General features: G+C 42.1%; 1 protein-coding gene across 14 annotated transcripts in view; it reads left to right on the plus strand.

The window, feature by feature from the left end:
• LOC138288601 (protein prune homolog 2-like) overlaps positions 1-21,012 on the plus strand; it is a 400,651-nt gene that overhangs the window by 283,772 nt on the left and 95,867 nt on the right. For 6 of the 14 annotated variants that reach the window (XM_069230106.1, XM_069230109.1, XM_069230100.1 and 3 more), the window contains exons 9-10: positions 7,928-7,963; positions 9,703-9,741. The exons of 2 other annotated variants lie outside the window; for them this stretch is intronic. In XM_069230106.1, coding sequence (XP_069086207.1) covers positions 7,928-7,963; positions 9,703-9,741 — 75 coding nt within the window. The remainder of the gene's footprint in view (positions 1-7,927; positions 7,964-9,702; positions 9,742-21,012) is intronic. 6 more of the 14 variants (XM_069230108.1, XM_069230111.1, XM_069230116.1 and 3 more) reach the window with 2 other exon arrangements.

Raw genomic sequence — 21,012 nt, forward strand, 5'->3', positions numbered from 1 at the left:
CATAAGTTCGGAGAAGAACTTGAATCAGTAGAGCCAGACTACACTCAAAGAAGGTTCCACATTCAAAAAGACACAGGGAAAATAAGCACTCTTCCCCCAATTAAGATGAAAAGAAGACTTGCCTTTCAAGAAATGGACAAGCAGCCACAGGCAAAGGTGGCAAGACAAACAACTCCACTACCATCTCCACCACCATCAATGCCCACATCACCGGTAGCCACTCCACCACTGATGCAATCCCCGACTCATACTGCAATGAGTCAAGATGATCCCAACGCATGGGACCTTTATGATGCTCCTGTATCAGATAACAGCCCAGACTGTTACCCTGCGAGGCCGTCGCCACCTGAAGACAGTACATCCTACACGCAGGTGGTCTCAAGGGCACCTGCTTTTCATAACGTCACCTTGCATGCAGAACCAATTGAGGATGACTTTTTGTTTAATACACTATCCTCCACTCATAGCCAATACCAAAGCTTACCTATGCTCCCGGGAATGCTAAAACATTCCAAACAAATATTTCAGGATCCTGTAAAAGGCAGAGCCATAACTCCAAGGGTGGAGAAGAAGTACAAGCCACCGCCAACAGACCCTGTTTATATTACGCAGCAATTAATACCAGACTCTGTGGTTGTCGGGGCAGCTCGCAAGAGAGCAAACTCTCATACCTCGGGAGACGCACCACCTCCAGACAAGGAGAGTCACAAATTTGATGCTGCGGGTAAAAGGGTTGCAGCACAAGCAGCAAACCAATGGCGCATTGCCAACTCACAAGCACTTTTGTCGAGATACGATAGAGATCATTGGGACGAAATGCAGCATTTCATAGAACACTTACCCAAAGAGTTCCAGAAAAGGGCACAACAAGTGGTGGAAGAAGGACAAAGTATCTCCAATAATCAGATACGGTCAGCAATGGATGCAGCGGATACGGCTGCAAGGACAGTAAATACTGCAATAACGATAAGGAGACACACATGGTTGCGTACGTCAGGATTCAAGCCGGAAATACAACAAGCCGTGCTGAATATGCCCTTTAATGAACAGCAGTTGTTTGGGCCGGAAGTCGACACTGCTATTGAGAAACTCAAAAAAGATACTGCTACGGCAAAAGCCATGGGCGCACTCTACTCCCCACAGAGCAGAGGCACTTTTCGCAAAACACAATTTAGGGGAGGGTTTCGAGGTCAACCTACACAGGCCACAACCTCACAAGCAAGGCCCACTTATCAAAGCCAATATCAGCGGGGACGTTTTCGGGGGCAATATAGAGGGGGACAGTTCCAAAAGAATAGAGGGAAGTTCCAGAGCCCCAAAACTCCTCAAAACAAGCAGTGACTTCCAAGTCACACATCCCCAACACATAACACCTGTGGGGAGGAGACTAAGCAAATTTTACAAACATTGGGAGGAGATAACAACAGACACTTGGGTACTGGCAATTGTACAGCATGGTTATTGCATAGAATTTCTCAAATTCCCTCCAAACGTCCCACCGAAAACACACAATATGTCAAAACAACATATAGATCTTCTAGGACTAGAAGTTCAGGCATTGCTACAGAAAGAAGCAATAGAATTAGTACCAAACCAACAGAAAGGAACAGGAGTTTACTCTCTGTACTTTCTTATACCCAAAAAAGACAAGAGCCTGAGACCTATATTAGATCTCAGAACATTAAATACCTACATCAAATCAGATCACTTTCACATGGTGACATTACAGGACGTAATCCCACTGCTCAAACAACAAGACTACATGACAACACTAGACCTAAAGGATGCATATTTCCATATACCGATACATCCTTCACACAGAAAGTACTTAAGGTTTGTGTTCCAAGGGGTACATTACCAATTCAAGTTGTTGCCATTCCGAATAACAACTGCGCCAAGAGTTTTTACAAAATGCCGGGCAGTCGTAGCTGCACATATCAGAAGGCACCAAATACATGTGTTCCCGTACCTAGATGATTGGTTAATCAAAACCAACACGCTAGAACGGTGTTCACAACACACAAAATATGTCATAGAAACCCTCCACAAACTAGGTTTCTCAATCAACTACACAAAGTCACACCTTCTGCTGTGTCAAACACAGCAATACTTAGGGGCGACAATCAACACAGCAAAAGGGATTGCCGCTCCAAGTCAACAAAGGGTTCAGGCATTTCACAATGTAATACAGGCCATGTATCCAAAACAAAAAATACAAGTCAAAATGGTGATGAAACTCCTAGGCATGATGTCCTCATGCATAGCCATTGTCCCAAACGCAAGGTTGCACATGCGGCCCTTACAACAGTGCCTAGCATCACAATGGTCACAGGCACAGGGTCAACTTCTGGATCTGGTGTTGGTAGACCGCCAAACATACACCTCGCTTCAATGGTGGAACAGTATAAATTTAAACCAAGGGCGGCCTTTCCAAGACCCAGTGCCACAATATGTAATAACGACAGATGCCTCCATGATAGGGTGGGGAGCACACCTCAATCAACACAGCATCCAAGGACAATGGGACACTCATCAAAAACAGTTTCACATAAATCACTTAGAACTATTGGCAGTATTTCTAGCACTGAAAGCATTTCAACCCATAATAAGCCACAAACACATTCTTGTCAAAACAGACAACATGACAACGATGTATTACCTAAACAAAGAGGGAGGGACACACTCAACACAGTTGTGTCTCCTGGCACAGAGAATATGGCATTGGGCGATTCACAACCACATTCGCCTAATAGCACAATTTATTCCAGGAATTCAGAATCAGTTAGCAGACAATCTCTCTCGGGATCACCAACAGATCCACGAATGGGAGATTCACCCCCAAATACTGAACACTTACTTCCAGAGTTGGGGAACACCACAAATAGATCTATTTGCAACAAAGGAAAACGCAAAATGCTGAAACTTCGCATCCAGGTACCCACAAGATCAGTCTCAGGGCAATGCGTTATGGATGAGTTCGTCAGGGATATTTGCTTACGCTTTTCCCCCTCTCCCACTCCTTCCATATCTGGTAAACAAGTTGAGTCAAAACAAACTCAGACTCATACTAATAGCGCCAACATGGGCAAGACAACCTTGGTACACAACACTACTAGACCTCTCAGTAGTGCCTCATGTCAAACTACCAAACAGATCAGATCTGTTAACGCAACACAAACAACAGATCAGACACCCAAATCCAGCATCGCTGAATCTAGCAATTTGGCTCCTGAAGTCCTAGAGTTTGGACACTTAGACCTTGCACAGGAATGTATGGAGGTCATAAAACAAGCTAGGAAACCTACCACTAGACATTGCTATGCAAATAAGTGGAAAAGATTTGTTTATTACTGCCATAATAATCAAATTCAACCCTTACACGCATCTGCCAAAGACATCGTAAGATATTTACTACATTTGCAAAAGTCAAAGCAAGCTTTTTCTTCCATTAAGATACATCTTACCGCAATTTCAGCTTACCTGCAAATTACGCACTCAACTTCACTATTTAGGATACCAGTCATAAAAGCGTTTATGGAAGGCCTAAAGAGAATTATACCACCAAGAACACCACCAGTTCCTTCATGGAACCTTAACATTGTCTTAACACGACTCATGGGTCCACCTTTTGAGCCCATGCACTCTTGTGAAATGCAATACTTAACATGGAAAGTTGCATTTTTAATTGCCATCACATCTCTAAGAAGAGTAAGTGAGATTCAAGCATTTACCATACAAGAACCATTTATTCAAATACACAAGCATAAAGTAGTTCTACGGACAAATCCTAAATTTTTACCAAAAGTCATATCACCGTTCCACTTGAATCAAACAGTAGAATTACCAGTGTTCTTCCCACAGCCAGATTCTGTAGCTGAAAGAGCACTAGATACATTAGACATCAAAAGAGCGTTAATTTACTACATTGACAGAACAAAACTAATTCGAAAAACAAAACAATTATTTATTGCTTTCCAAAAACCTCATACAGGAAATCCAATTTCTAAACAAGGCATTGCTAGATGGATAGTTAAGTGCATTGAAACCTGTTATCTTAAAGCAAAAAGAGAACTGCCTATTACACCAAAGGCACACTCAACTAGAAAGAAAGGTGCTACCATGGCCTTTCTAGGAAATATTCCAATGACCGAAATATGTAAGGCAGCTACATGGTCTACGCCTCATACATTTACCAAACACTACTGTGTAGATGTGTTAACGCCACAACAAGCCACAGTAGGTCAAGCAGTACTACGAACATTGTTTCAAACAACTTCAACTCCTACAGGCTGAACCACCGCTTTTAGGGAGATAACTGCTTACTAGTCTATGCACAGCATGTGTATCTGCAGCTACACATGCCATCGAACGGAAAATGTCACTTACCCAGTGTACATCTGTTCGTGGCATTAGTCGCTGCAGATTCACATGCGCCCACCCGCCTCCCCGGGAGCCTGTAGCCGTTTAGAAGTTGATCTTGAACATTTGTAAATTTATAAATATATTACTTTAAACTACATTATTTACATACGTATTCACTCCATTGCATGGGCACTGTTACTAGCATACACAACTCCTACCTCACTCTCTGCGGGGAAAACAATCTAAGATGGAGTCGACGCCCATGCGCAATGGAGCCGAAATGGGAGGAGTCCCTCGATCTCGTGACTCGAAAAGACTTCTTCGAAGAAAAACAACTTGTAACACTCCGAGCCAAACACCCGATGGCGGGATGTGCACAGCATGTGAATCTGCAGCGACTAATGCCACGAACAGATGTACACTGGGTAAGTGACATTTTCCATATATATATATATATATATATATATATATATATATATATATATATATATATAGATAGATAGGTTTTGGAGGCACTATAGTTAGGCTTACATTTTAAATGTACAAAACCATAGAAATTCATCTGTTATAGTTAGTTATCTCAAGTAACTATAACTCGTGCCCTAAGGTAACTATAACTCCTGCCCCCACTATTTGTGTGGTAATTAGCAGTGCATGGTGAGGGCATGAGTTATAGTTATCTTAGGGCTAACCTATATACAATCCAACACCATGCAGCACATGGCCTTTGGCTGTGCGAAGTGGGGGTTGGCCACAGAGTCTCGCCTGTGGGAAGATGCTGCAGGCAACTCCATAAACACCCAACCCCATGCTGCACACAGCCTTTGGCCGTGCACAGGGGGAGTTGGCCATGAAATGCCTCTCTGGGTGTGAGAATAGGGGTGGCTGGGTGTGAGAGTGGGTGTGTGAGTGTCTGTGTGAGTCTGTGAGTGGGTTCATGAGGGTCTGAGTGCAGCTGTGAGTGGGTACACGAGGGTCTGAGTGGGTCTGTGTGTGAGTGCGTGAGTGTCTAAGTGGGTCTGTGGGTGGATATGTAAAGGTCTGAGTGGGTGTGGATGTGTGAGAGTCAGAAAGATTGAAAGAGAAGAGAGAAAGAGAGTGAGAGGGAGAAAGATAGAGAGTTTTTTAGGCTTTGTTTGCTGATATACTTAGTATGAGATATTCTGGACAAATTGAAAAGCAAAATATATTTGTCAATTAAAAAGAGTGAGATAATCTTTTAGTATGAACCTTAAACTTTGATGTTTGAAAGAAATTAAAGAAGGAAAAAGACGACGGGCACACCTGGAGCAGAACCTTCAGCTTTTCAGTGCGAAGGTCTGTGACTGAACCCTTTAGGCCATAGATGACTCCTCACTGTGATGCTTCCAGACATAGCTATGACAGTCAAACCCAAGCATGTAATTGGAAAATAATGTGAATGTTCCATCACTAGGAAGGCTTAACAGTCAAAGCACTAGTAAATAAACAAACACACTGCCAGGCGATACTAGGATGTGAACCTTCAGCCTTCTGAATGAAAGACGGTGACCATTAGGTCAGACATCACTGTTCTGCTCTGCATCTAGACGTAACTACCACATTCGTACCAAACATCTTGCCAGTCCTACTCTTTAAAGTAATTGTTTGGAGAAACCATTGCAATGACAATCTCTCTTTCATTCCTCCATCCCACTATAGAGTGGAAGAGAGAGAGAGAGAGTGAAAGAACCGCAGGGGGAATCTCAAGGCCTGTGGTCCTAGCCAGCTCCCATGTCATGCAGGAGCTGGCATTGCTACCACAAGCAGGGAGCTGCTGTTTAAAGCAGCTCCCTGCTTGTGGGAGCAATGTTTTAATCCGTTTTCCTGCACCCATATTGTGTGCACGGAACCAGATGAAAACTACACTTTCTGACAGAGGGAAATGTTTGACAGCTCTTGCTGTCAGAAAGCGGACTTTGTTTGCTTTTGCTGGGTGGGAGCTGTTAGCGCCTACCCAGCAAAAGAAAAAAGCGATGTCCCGGGTGGGCACCCCAGGACATACCAGAAGCCATCCCTGGGTGATGGCTGTCTCCAGGGCCATCAATGGCTCCTTGAGGGGTGCTCTGTGGCCCCCCTCCAATGAGCATTGCCCAGGGGAGGTGGTGGTCCCGGGACTCCGGGATCCAAAATGGACCCCTGTAACTCTTTTATTGTAGCCCTGGGGAGGTGGCAGTCCCGAGGGCTGCCCAAGGGCAGTGGCCATGTGGCCCTCTCCACAATGTATTTAATGAAAACTTCCTGCGGTGGTGGTCCCTGTGGTGGTGGGTCCAAAATGGACCCCCCTCATTAATTCATATCAGCCCCGGGGATGTGGTGTTCCCCAGGTCCGGGGGGCATACACCTCCCCCACACACACTGCAACATTGCCCCAGGAAGGTGGCAGTCCCTGGGCTGGGGTGTCTGAAACAGAACCCTCTCATTAATTCATATTATCCCCAGGGATGTGGTGGTCCCCGGGTCCGGGGTGGGTGCAAGCGCCTCCCTCATACACACTGCAACATTGCCCCAGGATGGTGGTAGTCCCTGAGGCTGTGGGGAGGCCACGCATGCTAATTGCATGTGTGGCATCCCTGCATGCAATTAGCATTTTAGCCCCAGGAAAGTGGTGGTCCCGAGGCAAAAATAAGCCCTGGAGGTGCCCCCCTCCGTATATTTTCCATGCCCCCTGGACCTGACCCACTCAGAGCTTCATAAAAAACAATCACAGCAGACCGTGCTTGTTTTTTTTTTAATTATTACTATGAATTCACATAATTTATTTTTCTTTAAAGTGTTTTTTTGCTCTGAAGGGGTCAGGATGGTCCTATAAAATTAGAGGTATGGGACAGAAACGTTGACAATCTGGAATTCTATAGGGCATAACCTTTATTGAAACAGAAAGCATTCAATGGAAAATGTGAGAAAAGTGACCTCTCATACACTATATTGACCTTTACTTGTCCTGGAACTCTCCCCTCCTATCGTCTTTATGTGTTTTTTGCTTGAAATTTGTCACACTGTTATGTGGATGTTTTTCAAAGAGGGGGGGGTCTAGTGTTTTTTTTTTTTTTTTACTCTTGGTGCAAAGATATCTTTCTATATATTAAGATTATATTTAAAAAAAACAATTGGAGCATATATGTTGCTCTTTTCAATTATTGTTCTTGCTCTCTCCTATAAGTGGATTGTTTAACCCATTTAAAAATGACTGTCTAGGGAGCATTCTTTAACATTCATAATTGATATTCTGCTGGCATGCAATGGATACATTTTTTTTACAAGTATATACACTTTTTATAAATCTTTGTGGTAGAAGGGTAATTACTCACGGGGCAGATTGTACACACCTATTACAAAAAGTCAACCGTAAAACACTTACTGTGGAGAATGTAAACAATGTAATAGCATCTCAGAAGAACATCTGTGTGTAGATTAAGTTTGCTATTAATGTAAAACGTTCTGCTGGTTTAATGTCCCTGTAATTGTGCATACAAATGGCACCAGCTCTCTGTGTTTTCGATGTGTTATTCTTTCAACTGCTCACCATACCATTTTATATTGGAAGGTATGAGGAAGAAAGGTGTTTTTCAAGAAGCGTGAGGTAAATAGTTGTTCTGCAGGCCCTGCTCCTCTCCATAAAAGCTGTATGTTTGCTAAGAACTCCCCTCCGTTTGTGGAGGTGACCTCAACAGCAGCGCTGAAAGAGTTTGTTCTTCTTACTTGACTGTAATTAGGTGTCTTTTTTTAATCAATGCTGTTGAGATCGACCTCCACCGCTGCAACTTAAACGATTTTGACCCAGGCTGCAACTAACTCCTCGGTGTCTCACAGAGCAATTGATGGTATACTACCCTCTGGTCAGCATGTAAGGCCCAAACCCCGTCACCGCGCCTCTGTATGATGCCTGCTTCAAGGGCAACCCGATATCGCTTTGCTAATGCGATCATGATGAGTTAGTAAACCCCATGACACGTAGAATTTCGAAAACAGCAACAAAATACGTACAAAGACTCCAGTGCACCAGGAAGTCACAAAGTCAAAAGTATAGCTTCACAGCCCATGAATGAGCCAGATGTATGAAGCACTAGTTGCAAAATACTGGTTGCAGTTTGCAACCAGTATTTTTGCGACCAGTGTGGTATTTTGCAAACCGACCTATGTATTAATAGACCGGTTCACAAAATGCTGAATTGTAGAGGGTCGCAATTCAACTTATGTCATGACTATTACTGAGTTCACAAATTCTGATCCTGAATGATTGCAGACATCAGAGCAGTGCTTTATCTGTAATGCATGTGCCACCCTTCAAAGCACTGCTTAGAAATCCACGACTGGTGCTATAAAATGTCAGCGTTCTGAATATCAAGTATACCTAGTCCTGAATCCACTTCAGGCTTTTTTAATTTGCTGCCAGACACTTCTTGTCCTGTTATCGCTCTCCTACTGGTTTCTCTGTATTGCCTTGGTGCCACATTTTCTGTCTTTCTCTTCCTTCTTCTTTCCATTTTGTGTGTTTTTCCTTATCTTGCTCTAGAAATGTCTGATAAGGAGAAACAAGTGGCGGTCCCCAAAAGTAAGTGCTGCAGCCTCCCACCGGCAATCACCGGCTCAAATTAAGCACTGCATCCGAGGGATGGCAGCCTGCTAGGGTCAGCCGACCATCATGTCTGTGATTGTTTTTAAATAAAGCAGTAGTTCTTTAGGTGAAGCCTGTTTTCCTTGAAAGACAGGACATGTTTAAAAAAAGTGAGAAGTTTAACTAACATATTTTAAGACTAGATGGTGGTACTTGTAAAAAAATGTTTTTGAGAGTATTGAAAAAGGAGAAAGGGTCCATTGGGAACACCTGTTGGTTTGCAAATGGTTTACTTCTATGTTTGTGTAGTCAGTAAAGCATTCATCTTTTGCTATTGGATTTCAGTTGCAAAACATGAATACAGCCCATTCCAAATCGGTATTTTAGAGGGGCACCCTAAACATGCCCCTTTTGAATACTGATTTGGTAATTAGTCGCATACCTAAATTGTGATTCAGTACCATTTTACCAGTTATCGGTTTGGGTTTGTAACATACCAAAATGCCTGGTTGAGGTCACAAAAGGCCCGATTTTACAAATTGGACCTTATGTCAAGCCAAAATGCCTTTGTACATCTGACCCCAAGAGTGCTGCCCATTTGTGGGAAAATGTAATTTCAAGAGTCCTTGGGTGAGGAGGGTATTTTAGAGCATGCAGCTGAGTTGTGTTTTTTGCTTGGCTTTGCATCGCTTCTTTCTTACGCTGTGCCTGCTTCTTCCTTCCTCTGCTTCCCTTTGCTGCTTCAATAACTTGTGTCCCTGCAGACTGGATGAAGAACTGAAGGAAGCCTCTGAAACAACCAAGTAAGATTTACTATTGAAAAGCTTCTGGCACATTGCTCTTTTGATACATAGAAAAGGAAAGCATGTAAAGCGTTCTGTGTTTTCAAAAGTAAATATTGATTACAAAATACCTAAAGGAAGATATTCTTAACTATCATTGGATAGTCTGTATCTTCACTTTCTCTTTTAAATGTATCCCTAGTGTCACTAAAAAATCTACCAATGCTTGTTGTCCCCTCTTCACACAATCAGGGCTACAATTTCCGCTGCCGTTCACTTCTTCACAAACGTTCTAAATTCACAATGTAGATTTCTTTCATTGGTATACTATTGACTCCTTTTTTTCATGCATCTCAGAAGACTTTCCATTTTCAAAGATGACATCACGTGCCACTTCAACACAAAGTTGGCAGAACATAAACTGTACTTTCTGTGGGTCCTGAGTGTGGATTCTCAGAAAGAGCCTCCATTTCCTAGAAATGTACTGTGCTGTAGTGTAGAATGTATATAGTGCATCCCACCCCTAATAAGGTTGTAAAACACTCTGATTTATGTTGTTTGCCATTTCAGAGTCCATGGTTGAAAGGGTATTGGTTGAATATTGGTTTTTAAGAGAGAGGTGGGTGACATGCTCTAATATACTGCGGTGAACTCTGTTGTTACTCAGTGCATCCATAGAGTCTTTTTCTTTTACAATAAATACCAAATCTAGTAATTCACTGCAATGACTTAGCAACCATTGATAACAAAACTCATTAGCCTCTGTTGCTTCATCATAAAGACCTTCCAGACAAGGGTTATGGAATTTTCTGAGATCCTGTCCGTTCGGTGATGGTTTTGGTCACTTTGCCTGAAAGCAGAATGCACAGTTGCAGGTGGTGGGGGGGGGGAAAAGGTAGGGAAGATGGTGTGGGTTGGATAAGGGTGGCAGGTAAGGTATTTATTCAGATGTGGAACAAAGAAGACATGCTATATTATGTATGTCTCTCTCATTATTCTTTTACCCCAATCAAGCAGCTATAAACAGGGAAGATGATTTTGGTAACCAAAAGTAACATAAAATTATAGGTGGGTAACTGAGTTACAGGGACGTTTTTCATTGTGGGCTTTTAAGTGCCATCACATATAACTCGAGCTTAGCTCTATTTGTTCATTTGATATCACTCACAACCCCTTTGTGAAAAGCATTCTGGTTACTCACTTTTACACATCTATAATTCTATAAGTTCATAACCATGAGGTACTGAAAAGAGTATGTGAATAGGCAAAATCACGTATGCATAGGTTTATATCCAAATTTATGGAGGTTTATATCATGAAATTGGAAAAGTGCCATAAAATATGGTTCACTGTATTTCACCCAGCTTTATCTTTGACAAAGAAGTGGCAAGGACCCGCTCCACTGTAAACATTAAGGAGCCAGTTTATAAACAAGGTGTGATTTACCCAGGTGTGACACAGCACACTATACTGGAAGGCACAGCTAGCATGTGGTCTGGGGTAAATATTGGTATACAGTACATGGGTTTATGAGCATACCTGGGGCATTAATGCTGCATTCAAAGGAAATCACCAGTCACCACATTGTGTGTGTCTATGAGGACAGCCCGAAAGTATAAATGAGTGTTGCCTGTGTTAAGTTTCTAAATATTTGTTCAAAATACTATCTTTGCATGCTTTAGAAGGAACAGTGTGGCCAAAACATATTTCATGTAGTTGAACAGTACTCTCAGGAGCTACCTGTTGAGGTTTTTTGATCTGTTTGGACTAGACTTAAATACATGAGGTCTGTAACTACATGCCAGCTCATCAAATCGAATACACTAAGGGGGTTATTCTAACTTTGGAGGAGTGTTAATCCGTCCCAAAAGTGACGGTAAAGTGACGGATATACCACCAGCGGTATTACGAGTTCCATAGGATATAATGGACTCGTAATACGGCTGGTGGTAAATCCATCACTTTTCCGTCACTTTTGGGACAGATTAACACCTCCTCCAAAGTTAGAATAACCCCCTAAATCTTGAACAGAATAGCCAGGGTAATTTGTACATTTAATAAAAACTAAGGATGTTTTGCTGGAGTTAGCACTTAGTCTCCAACACTTTGGGGTGTACTGGGGCAAAGGGTGCTCACTATTTCATACCACCTACTATTTATGATCATACTGACAAGGAGTGGGAAGGTCAGCACAGGTGACTGACACTAGCCTGTCTGAGTGAAATGTCATGGAAAGCCCTGTCTGAGAAAATCTGAATGATTGAGGCAATTTGAGATTAAGAAAAAGCAGATCGATGCTTGTGTACATAATAACAACTCTAGATGCTGAACGAAACAGCATTCTCAGTTGTCTTGTTTGACTGTTGCTCCATCAGCCCTTCTCCTGGAAGCAACCTTCACAACCGTGTGTGTAATAAAGAATGCCAAATACTATACGAGCAGAACATTAGAAGAAGAGAAACCCTTGCTTTTTCCATTTGATCATTTTATTGCCCACTGTTAATACCAACTACAGGGAAGCCCAAGCGCATGCCCTGTGCTGTCCCAAAGTTAGGCCGGAGCCCTCACATTCCTTTTCTTTGTATGTCTCCAGATTAAGTGAGGTCTTCTTGCTGACTAAATGCCCTGATTGCTCTGCATCCTGGCTTCCATTTCAAGAGTCTTGAAATCTATTAATGCATATCTTACGTTTGATATATTTTTTATGCACTTATTTTTCTTTATTGTGTTTTTCCAGATTGTTATCATTTGTATATAGTTTTGATTTGTAATGTTACTGTTGGAAAGCATTCCTTGAGCGCGCCTCTCATAGTGTTCCTAGATTCCTTCGGAAGCTGGAACCTTGGGGGAGTCACTTGGAGGACGGAGCAAGGAAAGCTTGTACTCTCCAGTGTTTCAACACAGAATAAACCTGTTTCTTTTACTTACCTGTGGAGTCCATCATTACTGCAGGTCCTGTATTCAAAAGGTGACCTACTTAGCGCTTTCTGCTTTCATTGTGGCCAGGAGGGAGCGGATATAATATCTGCACCCTCTCCCTATTATTTGACCCCTAAATGCAAAACCACTGTTAGGCTCACACGTGTTTCAATGTAGTTTTAAATTTAATTAATGTTGGAAGCTGGTGTCCGGAGACAAGAGAGGAGTGACATTGTAAACCAGTCATGGCTGCAGGAAAGGTGAAGGGATACATCCAAAACGCAAATGATGTTTATTGGTTGCAAACTAAACCACCCTACAGTCATGTCCAATAGAAGCTTAGTTATTAACTTTTGGGTCTTTAATATAGCAAAGTGTTAGGTGATGTAAGTTAGTTTTGTTCCGGTTTTATGCTGAGTTAGATGTGTTGCTGTATTTGCCTATTATTCTAACAGTTCAGTCATACTAGGCCCAACTTGCTGAACTGTTTCCCTTCATGCGCTGATGCTGTTCTCTGAAGACCTGATGTTCATGTGGTCTGCTGATAAAACGTCTGCTGATTTCCGATCCGCTTAAGAGAGGTGTAACAAATGTGCATTTGTCTTTCTTGCAGGTTTTTTTTCCTTAGAAAATTGAACCACTTATTTTAGTTAACGCCATAGTTAGATGTTTTTCAAATTAATTTTTATGCTATTTTTCCCTTTTGCATGAATCACACACATGCGTTTCGAATTAGAGTGTTGGTTAGGGACGCCTAACCTAAATCTAATTTCGAATGTGTATTAACTGATATGTGATTTCATTCAGTCACACAACTAAATGTATGCCATTTCTATTTTCCACTTGATTCTATTGTTGTCCTGCATTATTATTTTGGAGTGTCTAAATTTGAATGCTCTAGTTAGATTAAGGTTCTTCAGGCGTTTTGGTCTACTTGTGATATTTCTATATTTCTATCATTTGGTCTTCTGCTTGATTTACGTGGACTTAGCATTGTTAATTTAAAGGGCAATAAATATTTAAACTTTGCTAAACATGTATGGTGATTTATGGCCAGATAGGACATGGTGTGGTTAAGTTACTGATTCCAATTAATTATGTTGATTATTTGATGTTATATTCGATGTTTATTAGTTCACATTGTCTAATTTGCTGATTATACACTCCTGTCAGAGTCAAAATGTCCGAGCCGACCTCTGAGGGTAATAGATGACTTACCCTAAACATGTCTCCTTAGCATAATAATATAAAAGCAAATAAGGTCTGAAACACCCACAGAACATGGTAGCAGAGGATGATTACCACTCAATAGGAGAGAATCATCTGAGGATTTTATATCAATTGGGAGATTTGGATTTACCTATGCTTGTTGATTTTTTTTAATTATTTTTTTTACATTCATTTGGTTTTGCCAGTGCTTGCTTTAGGTGGAATCTGATTTTGCCAATGCTTATTTAGGTGATGTTCCCAATGTTCCAGTGATTTTCTGAGTTCTGAGTAGGGTTTGCACTAGCAATGCTTTGGCAAATGGCAGATGAATTGTGATGTGTGAGAGAAATAGGGAGTTTGCATACTCCAGCGTAGTTGATTAGAGAGTGTGAGTACTCCAATGGATAAGTGTAGGGAAGTCGTCGTAGCTCCAGTGATTGTGGCACATTATGTTATAAAATTGGCCACATGGTGGTTGATGTACGGACCCTGCGTCGTATAAGACTCCAAAGTATTGTGCAAGTGTATGAGGCACTTGGTTGTTGTTGTAACTTTTTTGCTGAGTTAGGTCAATTGGGCGTGATTGACAAATATTATTTCTTAGTGTGAGTGTAAAAGGAGTGTAACTTTGACAGATATTGGTGATTTGTGAGAGGTCAAGGAGGATCGGGTATTAGTCAAGGCTGAAATTTGCTGGTCGAATTTTACATGCGCGTGAGAGAAAGATGAAGTTGAAAGAGTAGCTGTCAGAGCTAAAAGCAGCAGATGAAAATTCTGTGAGGCTTCCAAACTGATTGAGACCTTACTTGTAGTAAGCAGACAAGTTGGTTTGTTGATTTTTCTTCAGGGCTCGCAATAATTTTCCATTTAGTTTTCGTGTGAATGGAGTTTGAAGAACGAGCCTCAAGGCTTTGTTAGCCGCTGTGTGTGTGGCATCATTGGGTCCACGCTGGAATTGGTTGGTTGGTTAAAAGGAGTTGCGAACAGATAGTTGGACTATAACTTTACAATATTGGTTGAGAGTAGCAAGCAAAAATAATCAGTAGTTTTAAGTAAATTAAAGGTGAAAATGAAATTTTTCAAGTTGATAAAAAGTTCAATAAGAAGATATGCTTTCATTCCAGTCAGACTAGGAGAAATTGCCCCGCCATAAGGTACACCTGCATTTATCATAATTGAAGAGAAGGGCCCTTCAGCGTGCATTTGGTTAAAACAATGGTACAAAATTACCGAGAAGGAAGGGAGCTTAGCATTTCCTGCTTGTGGAAGTTTTAATATGAGAATTTTAGAAAATTTGAGGAGAGTACTTTATGAATTAAAGCCCCCTCCGAGACCAGCACAATTTGAAGCCTTAGTTATTTGGGAGTTAGTGGCCAGACAACAAGAGAAATTAAAATTTGAGACGCGAAAGAGAAAAGCTGAGAAAACATTGCTAGAAGTAAGATAGGACATTACCCCACCACCGGTCTGGCCTCCACTGCTGGATCGAAAGTGGCTACCGTCGCCCTGGCGGTCTAATCGGGCCTGGCAGTGGGTAGTGTGAACCGGCTGCTTTGCAGCCAATTTATTATTGTTTTCATTATATGGCGTCTGAACTACCGTGCCGTCGGCGGTACTTACCGCCACTGCCGGCGGTCTGCACCGCCGTGTTCAAAATGAGGGCCTAAGTTTTACATTTTCTCATTAGTATTAATACAACTATTAATAAGTATTACTTTTGTGATAACACATATAATCGACAGAGGAGGGATTGTTAGAGAGCAAATATTATTAATAAAAATGTGTCACTAAAACCTAATATAAAATAACTAAATAACGTGTGTTTAAAGGCCTAACTGAAAATCCTGCACATTAAAATGTGCCTATTCTGATGTAAGCCATAATGAAAGTTTGACATGAAATTAAATAATGACTAATGAAAATATAATTTGTTTAATTGTGTATAAATACTGACAAATTATTATTAACATGTACTAAAAGATTTATGGTTTAGTTAAAAGGGCTCAACTTTTAGTAATTTTCTCGATGCAAAATAATGTTTCTTCAAACATCCTGTAAGACTTGCGCAGTTAAAATTTTCTGTCTTGCTTCTACTGTTGGTTTTGCATATTTTTATTGAGATAAAAACTGTTAAACAAAGAGCTTCAGTGCTTGTGTTTTTCATGTTACATTTTGTTCCTGCTTGAGTTTCCTTTATGGGAGGAAGTACGTCTTATGTTTCTACATTCTTTAAAATGTAATTAATCACAGAAGCTGGTGTCCAGAGACGCGAGAGGAGTGACATCTTAAACCAATCATGGCTGTAGAAAACATAAAGAAATACATCCAAAACGTGGATAATGTGTATTAAACTAAACCGCCCCATAGTCAGGTCCAGTAGAAGCTTATTTAATAACTTTTGGGACATTAATATAGCAAAGGTGTAGGTGATGTAAGTTAGTTCTGTTCCAGTTTTATGCTGAAGTCGATGTGTTTCTGTCTGTGCCCATGATTTTAAAAGTTCAGTCATATTAGCCCCAACTTGCTGAACTGTTTCCCTTCATGTCCTGATGCTGTTCTCTGAAGACCTGATGTTCCTGCGCACTGCTGATGAAATGTCTGCTGTTTGCGGATCCATTTAGGAGAGGTGCAACCAATGTGCATTTGTGCATTTGTCTTTCTTGCAGGTTTGTCTTCCGTAGAAAATCGAACTGCTTATTTTGGTTACTGCCATAGTTAGGTGTTTTCCGAATTAATTATAGTCCTATTTTAACTTTTGCATGAAGGTTGGTAGGGGACGCCTGACCTATATCTAATTTTGAATGTATATTAATTGGTTTGTGATTTCATTCAGTCGCACAAGTAAATGTGTGCCATTTCTGTTTTCCACTTGATTCTATTGTTGTTCTGCATTATTCTTTTGGAGTGTCTAATGTTGAATGCTCTAGTTAGATTAAGATTCTTCAGGCATTTTGGACAGCCTGTGATGTTTCTATACCTCTACCATTTGATCTTGTGCTTGACTTACGTGAACTTACCATTGTTAATCTAAAGGGCAATAAATGTTTAAACTTTACTAAACTGGTATAGTGATTTATGGCCGCATAGGTCATGGTGTGTTTAAATTACCGACTCCAATTGATTATGTTGATTATTTGATGTTATATTTGATGTTTATTGGTTCACAGTGTCTAATAGGATGATTTCACACTCCTGTCTGAGTCGAAATATCCGAGTCAACCTCTGAGGGTAATAGATGACTTGCCCTATACATGTCACCTTATGATAATATTAATAATATTAAAACAAATAAGGTCTGACACGCCCATATCACCAGGAATATAAAGAAATACAAGAGTTATATGGTGAGCCACTTGACGTGATACTGGGTGCTGATTTAGCTTATGGACAGCAGTGTTTCAAATTACCAAGATGAATTAATCCTTTGATGTGTCCCAAGGGGCAAGTAGAACCCCTCCATAATCTGCAGTTCTCTGCTGATTTAGGTCAAAAGAACCAACCCATCCAAACTTCCTCTCCTTTTGATCTGATTTCTTATCAGTGAGTAAACCATTGAACATTCTTCGACATCCAATAGAAAGATTCTGGCATAATTGCAATGTATTTGTCTGCGACCTGTTGACAACAGTAAGATACTCAGACTGCATTGCTCCCGTGGTAAGAACAATGATACAGTACCACTTACTATTAGGAAAAGGAATTTGAGGCTGCATATAGAACCGGCTTTATCATCCTTAATCTGTCATAATCAGTAAATCAGAGGGGTAACGAAAGTTAACACCCTTTTTTAAATGTACTAAACCAATTGAGCAATTTGGAAAAGTTTCAAATAGCTAAATGGGTTTAAAAATTGATTTAGAATCACTCTTTGGAAGGAGTGCACGTTAGGCATTCCTTCCAAATAGTGACTCTCACGCTGCTGTATCAATGTTTTGCCACCATTGTCCGACTGCAAAGCTTTGAAAAGTTACAGACTTCCAAGTTTGTGTGGTAATTGATTCACAAAGGAGAAAGGTTGTGTTTAAGTAAAAGGTTTTCTTCATTTAAATATAATCACAGACATGGTAGTCTGATCTTATCTTATGTGTATTTATGGCATGCATAGCTACCCAAAGGCTTCCCAAAACTGAGTAGGTTGAAGCATGCTTCTTCCTGCCTGTCATTTATGCCAGAGGTAAATTAATTTGAGTAGAGCCAGTTTTTGAGCAGGTTTCTTAATTTGGTCTCATCAGACCCAGTTCTCAAATTTCTTGACATGGCATTCCATAGTTTAGGGGACAGATCGGAAAAAGATCCTCCCCCCATCTGGCCTGCTAAATGTTTGGAACCCTCAAAGAACCTTTCATTAGAAGACCTCAGAATCCTATTTGGGGTGTAGGATGTCAGAAGGGACCTAATAACACGGGGTCCTCTGTAGCTAATTACCCTGTGCATTAGGCATAAGGCCTTGCATTTTATTCTCTTCTCCCTAGGGAGCCAGTGCAAGGCGTCCAAGGCACTTTTGGTGAAGACCACTTGGAAAGTTTAAGGATGGTTTTTGCTCCTGCATTTTGTGCCACTTGAAGCCGTTTTAGAACAGATTTATGTACACCCAAATACAGTGAATTCCGTAGTCCAGCTGTAATAGAGTAAGCGCCTGTACCACAATCCTTCTGAAGAGAGTGGGTATTAAATCAAGTATTTTCCGCAGTGTTCTCAGCACTGCAAAACAAGAACTAGTCACTTTTTTGGCTTGCGCCTACATTGAAAGGGAGCCATCTAGCCACATTCCTAAGCTTTTTATAGGAGATCATGGAGAAGGTGGAGCCCCAAGACTGTCCGGACAGTCTAACATTGCTCATGGCATACATCTCGACACACACACCCATTCACTCTCACATATACACCGTTGCATGCATGCATACACTCCCTCTCCACAATGTATTTCACACACCCCCATTCACCCACGCATTCACACAAACATACACGCCCCCCACTCAGCCCCGCATTCATACATTCAAACATTCAAACATGCACCCCCACTCAGCCCCACAATTATACATTCAAGCATGCACCCCCACTCACCCACACATTCACACTAACATACACCCCCCCACTCAGCCCCACATTCATACATTCAAACACGGACCCCCCCAGCCCCGCATTCATACATTCAGAACATGCACTCACACACACATGCATTCAACACCCCCTTCGCATTCCAACGCACATGCAGACACCACACACACTCACTCAACACCTCCACCTCCTCCCCTGTCGGTCGATCAACTTACCTCGTCCACTGAGGAGGCCGTCCGGGAAGGGACGGGTCCCGGCGCATTCACCGCCAGCAACTGGTAATACCGTGTGCCACATACTTTTGGCGTGGTGGTGCTGGCGGTGGGACCACCTCTTCAGTGTTGACTGCCAGCATGACTGCTGATGGATTTCCGCCTGATTTCTGGTGGAAATCCCTCAGCACTGGTAATATGGCGGTCATCTGGCAGCCGCGGCTTTGGTGGTCTTGAGAGAAGACCGCCCACTACTATCACTCCGGTTTTAGCTCCATTTAGTTTTAGGAATTCAACATCCAGTGTGACACTTTCTCCAGTCAAGGTCCCAGCTGATGTTGAGAACCCTCTTTCAAGCGAGAGAAATGACCAGCTCAGTATCATCAGCATATGAAACAATAGATATTCCAAATTCCTTCATGATGGAAGCCAGTGGTCGTACATAGATATTAAAAAGAGTGGGACTGAGCGTAGACCCTTGTGGAACCCCACACTTCAGGGTGACAACCTCGGAGTAGCAGGGGGTTCCCATATCTGGAAAGATCTTCCTCTTAAGAATGACGAGAGACATTTTAAGGCATCATTCCTTACCCCTATTACCCTTAGTCTGCGTGCTAAAATCTCATGGTCAACCATATTAAAGGCTGCACTCAGGTCGGAGAGGATAATGGCTGCTTCTCCCCCCATATCGAGGATTTGTCTCATCTCATCTGTTACCATTAATAGTGCAGATTCTGTACTGTGTTTTGGACGGAAACCATTCTGAGTTTTATCCAGGAGTGAATATTCCTCTAAATACCCAGAACCATGGGCATTAATATGCTTCTCTAAAACTCTCCCCAAAGTTGTGAGCAAAGATATTGGTCTGTAGTTCCCAGGGCAAGCAGGGTCAAGACTTTCTTTAGTAGCGGCTTGACCACATCGTGTTTCCCTTCTCTGGGAACTTAGCCTGTAGAGATTGATAGATTAAATAACTCCCAAATGATGGGAAAAATGTCACGGCTTCCGTGTGAAAGATAATGAGGGGGGGCAGGTCTAAAGGAGAACCCAATTTCACTTTTCTGAACAGGACTGGAAGTGTCACTTCAGTGGCTAGATGAAAGTTGAGGACACTATGGCCCTCATTACAACTTTGGCGGTCTTCTCTCAAGACTGCCAAAGCCGCGGCTGCCTGATGACCCCCATATTACCAGTGCTGAGGGATTTCCACCAGAAATCAGGCGGAAATCCATCAGCAGTCATGCTGGCAGTCAGCACTGAAGAGGTGGTCCCACCGCCAGCACCACCATGCCAAAAGGATGTGGCACACGGTATTACCAGTTGCTGGCGGTGAAAGCGCTGGGACCCGTCCCTTCCTGGACGGCCTCCTCAGTGGACGAGGTAAGTTGATCGACCGACAGGGGAGGAGGTGGAGGTGTTGAGTGAGTGTGTGTGGTGTCTGCATATGTGTTGGAATGCGAAGGGGGTGTTGAATGCATGTGTGTGTGAGTGCGTGTTTTGAACGTATGAATGTGGGGCTGAGTGGGGGGGTGTATGTTAGTGTGAAGGTGTGGGTGAGTGGGGGTGCATGCTTGAATGTATAATTGCGGGGCTGAGTTGTGGTGCATGTTTGAATGTATGAATGCGGGGCTGAGTGGGGGGCGTGTATGTTCGTGTGAATGCGTGGTTGAGTGGGGGTGTGTGTCGAGTTTGCGTGGGGTTGTGTTTGTGTGCGTGTAAGAGTGTTTGGGTGCATGTGTGGAGGTATGTTGATATTTACTCAAGTGCATCCTGGCAACAGGAATGCTTATTCCTGTTGCCAGGATGCAAGACCGCCAGCATTTTGTTGCCGATGTGACTGCCAGCAAAATGTTGGTGGTCTTCTGCCTCGTAATACCGCTGGCGGTATTGTGGG

This window comes from Pleurodeles waltl, chromosome 1_1 (assembly GCF_031143425.1).
Source record: "Pleurodeles waltl isolate 20211129_DDA chromosome 1_1, aPleWal1.hap1.20221129, whole genome shotgun sequence".
Taxonomy (NCBI): Eukaryota; Metazoa; Chordata; class Amphibia; order Caudata; family Salamandridae; genus Pleurodeles; species Pleurodeles waltl.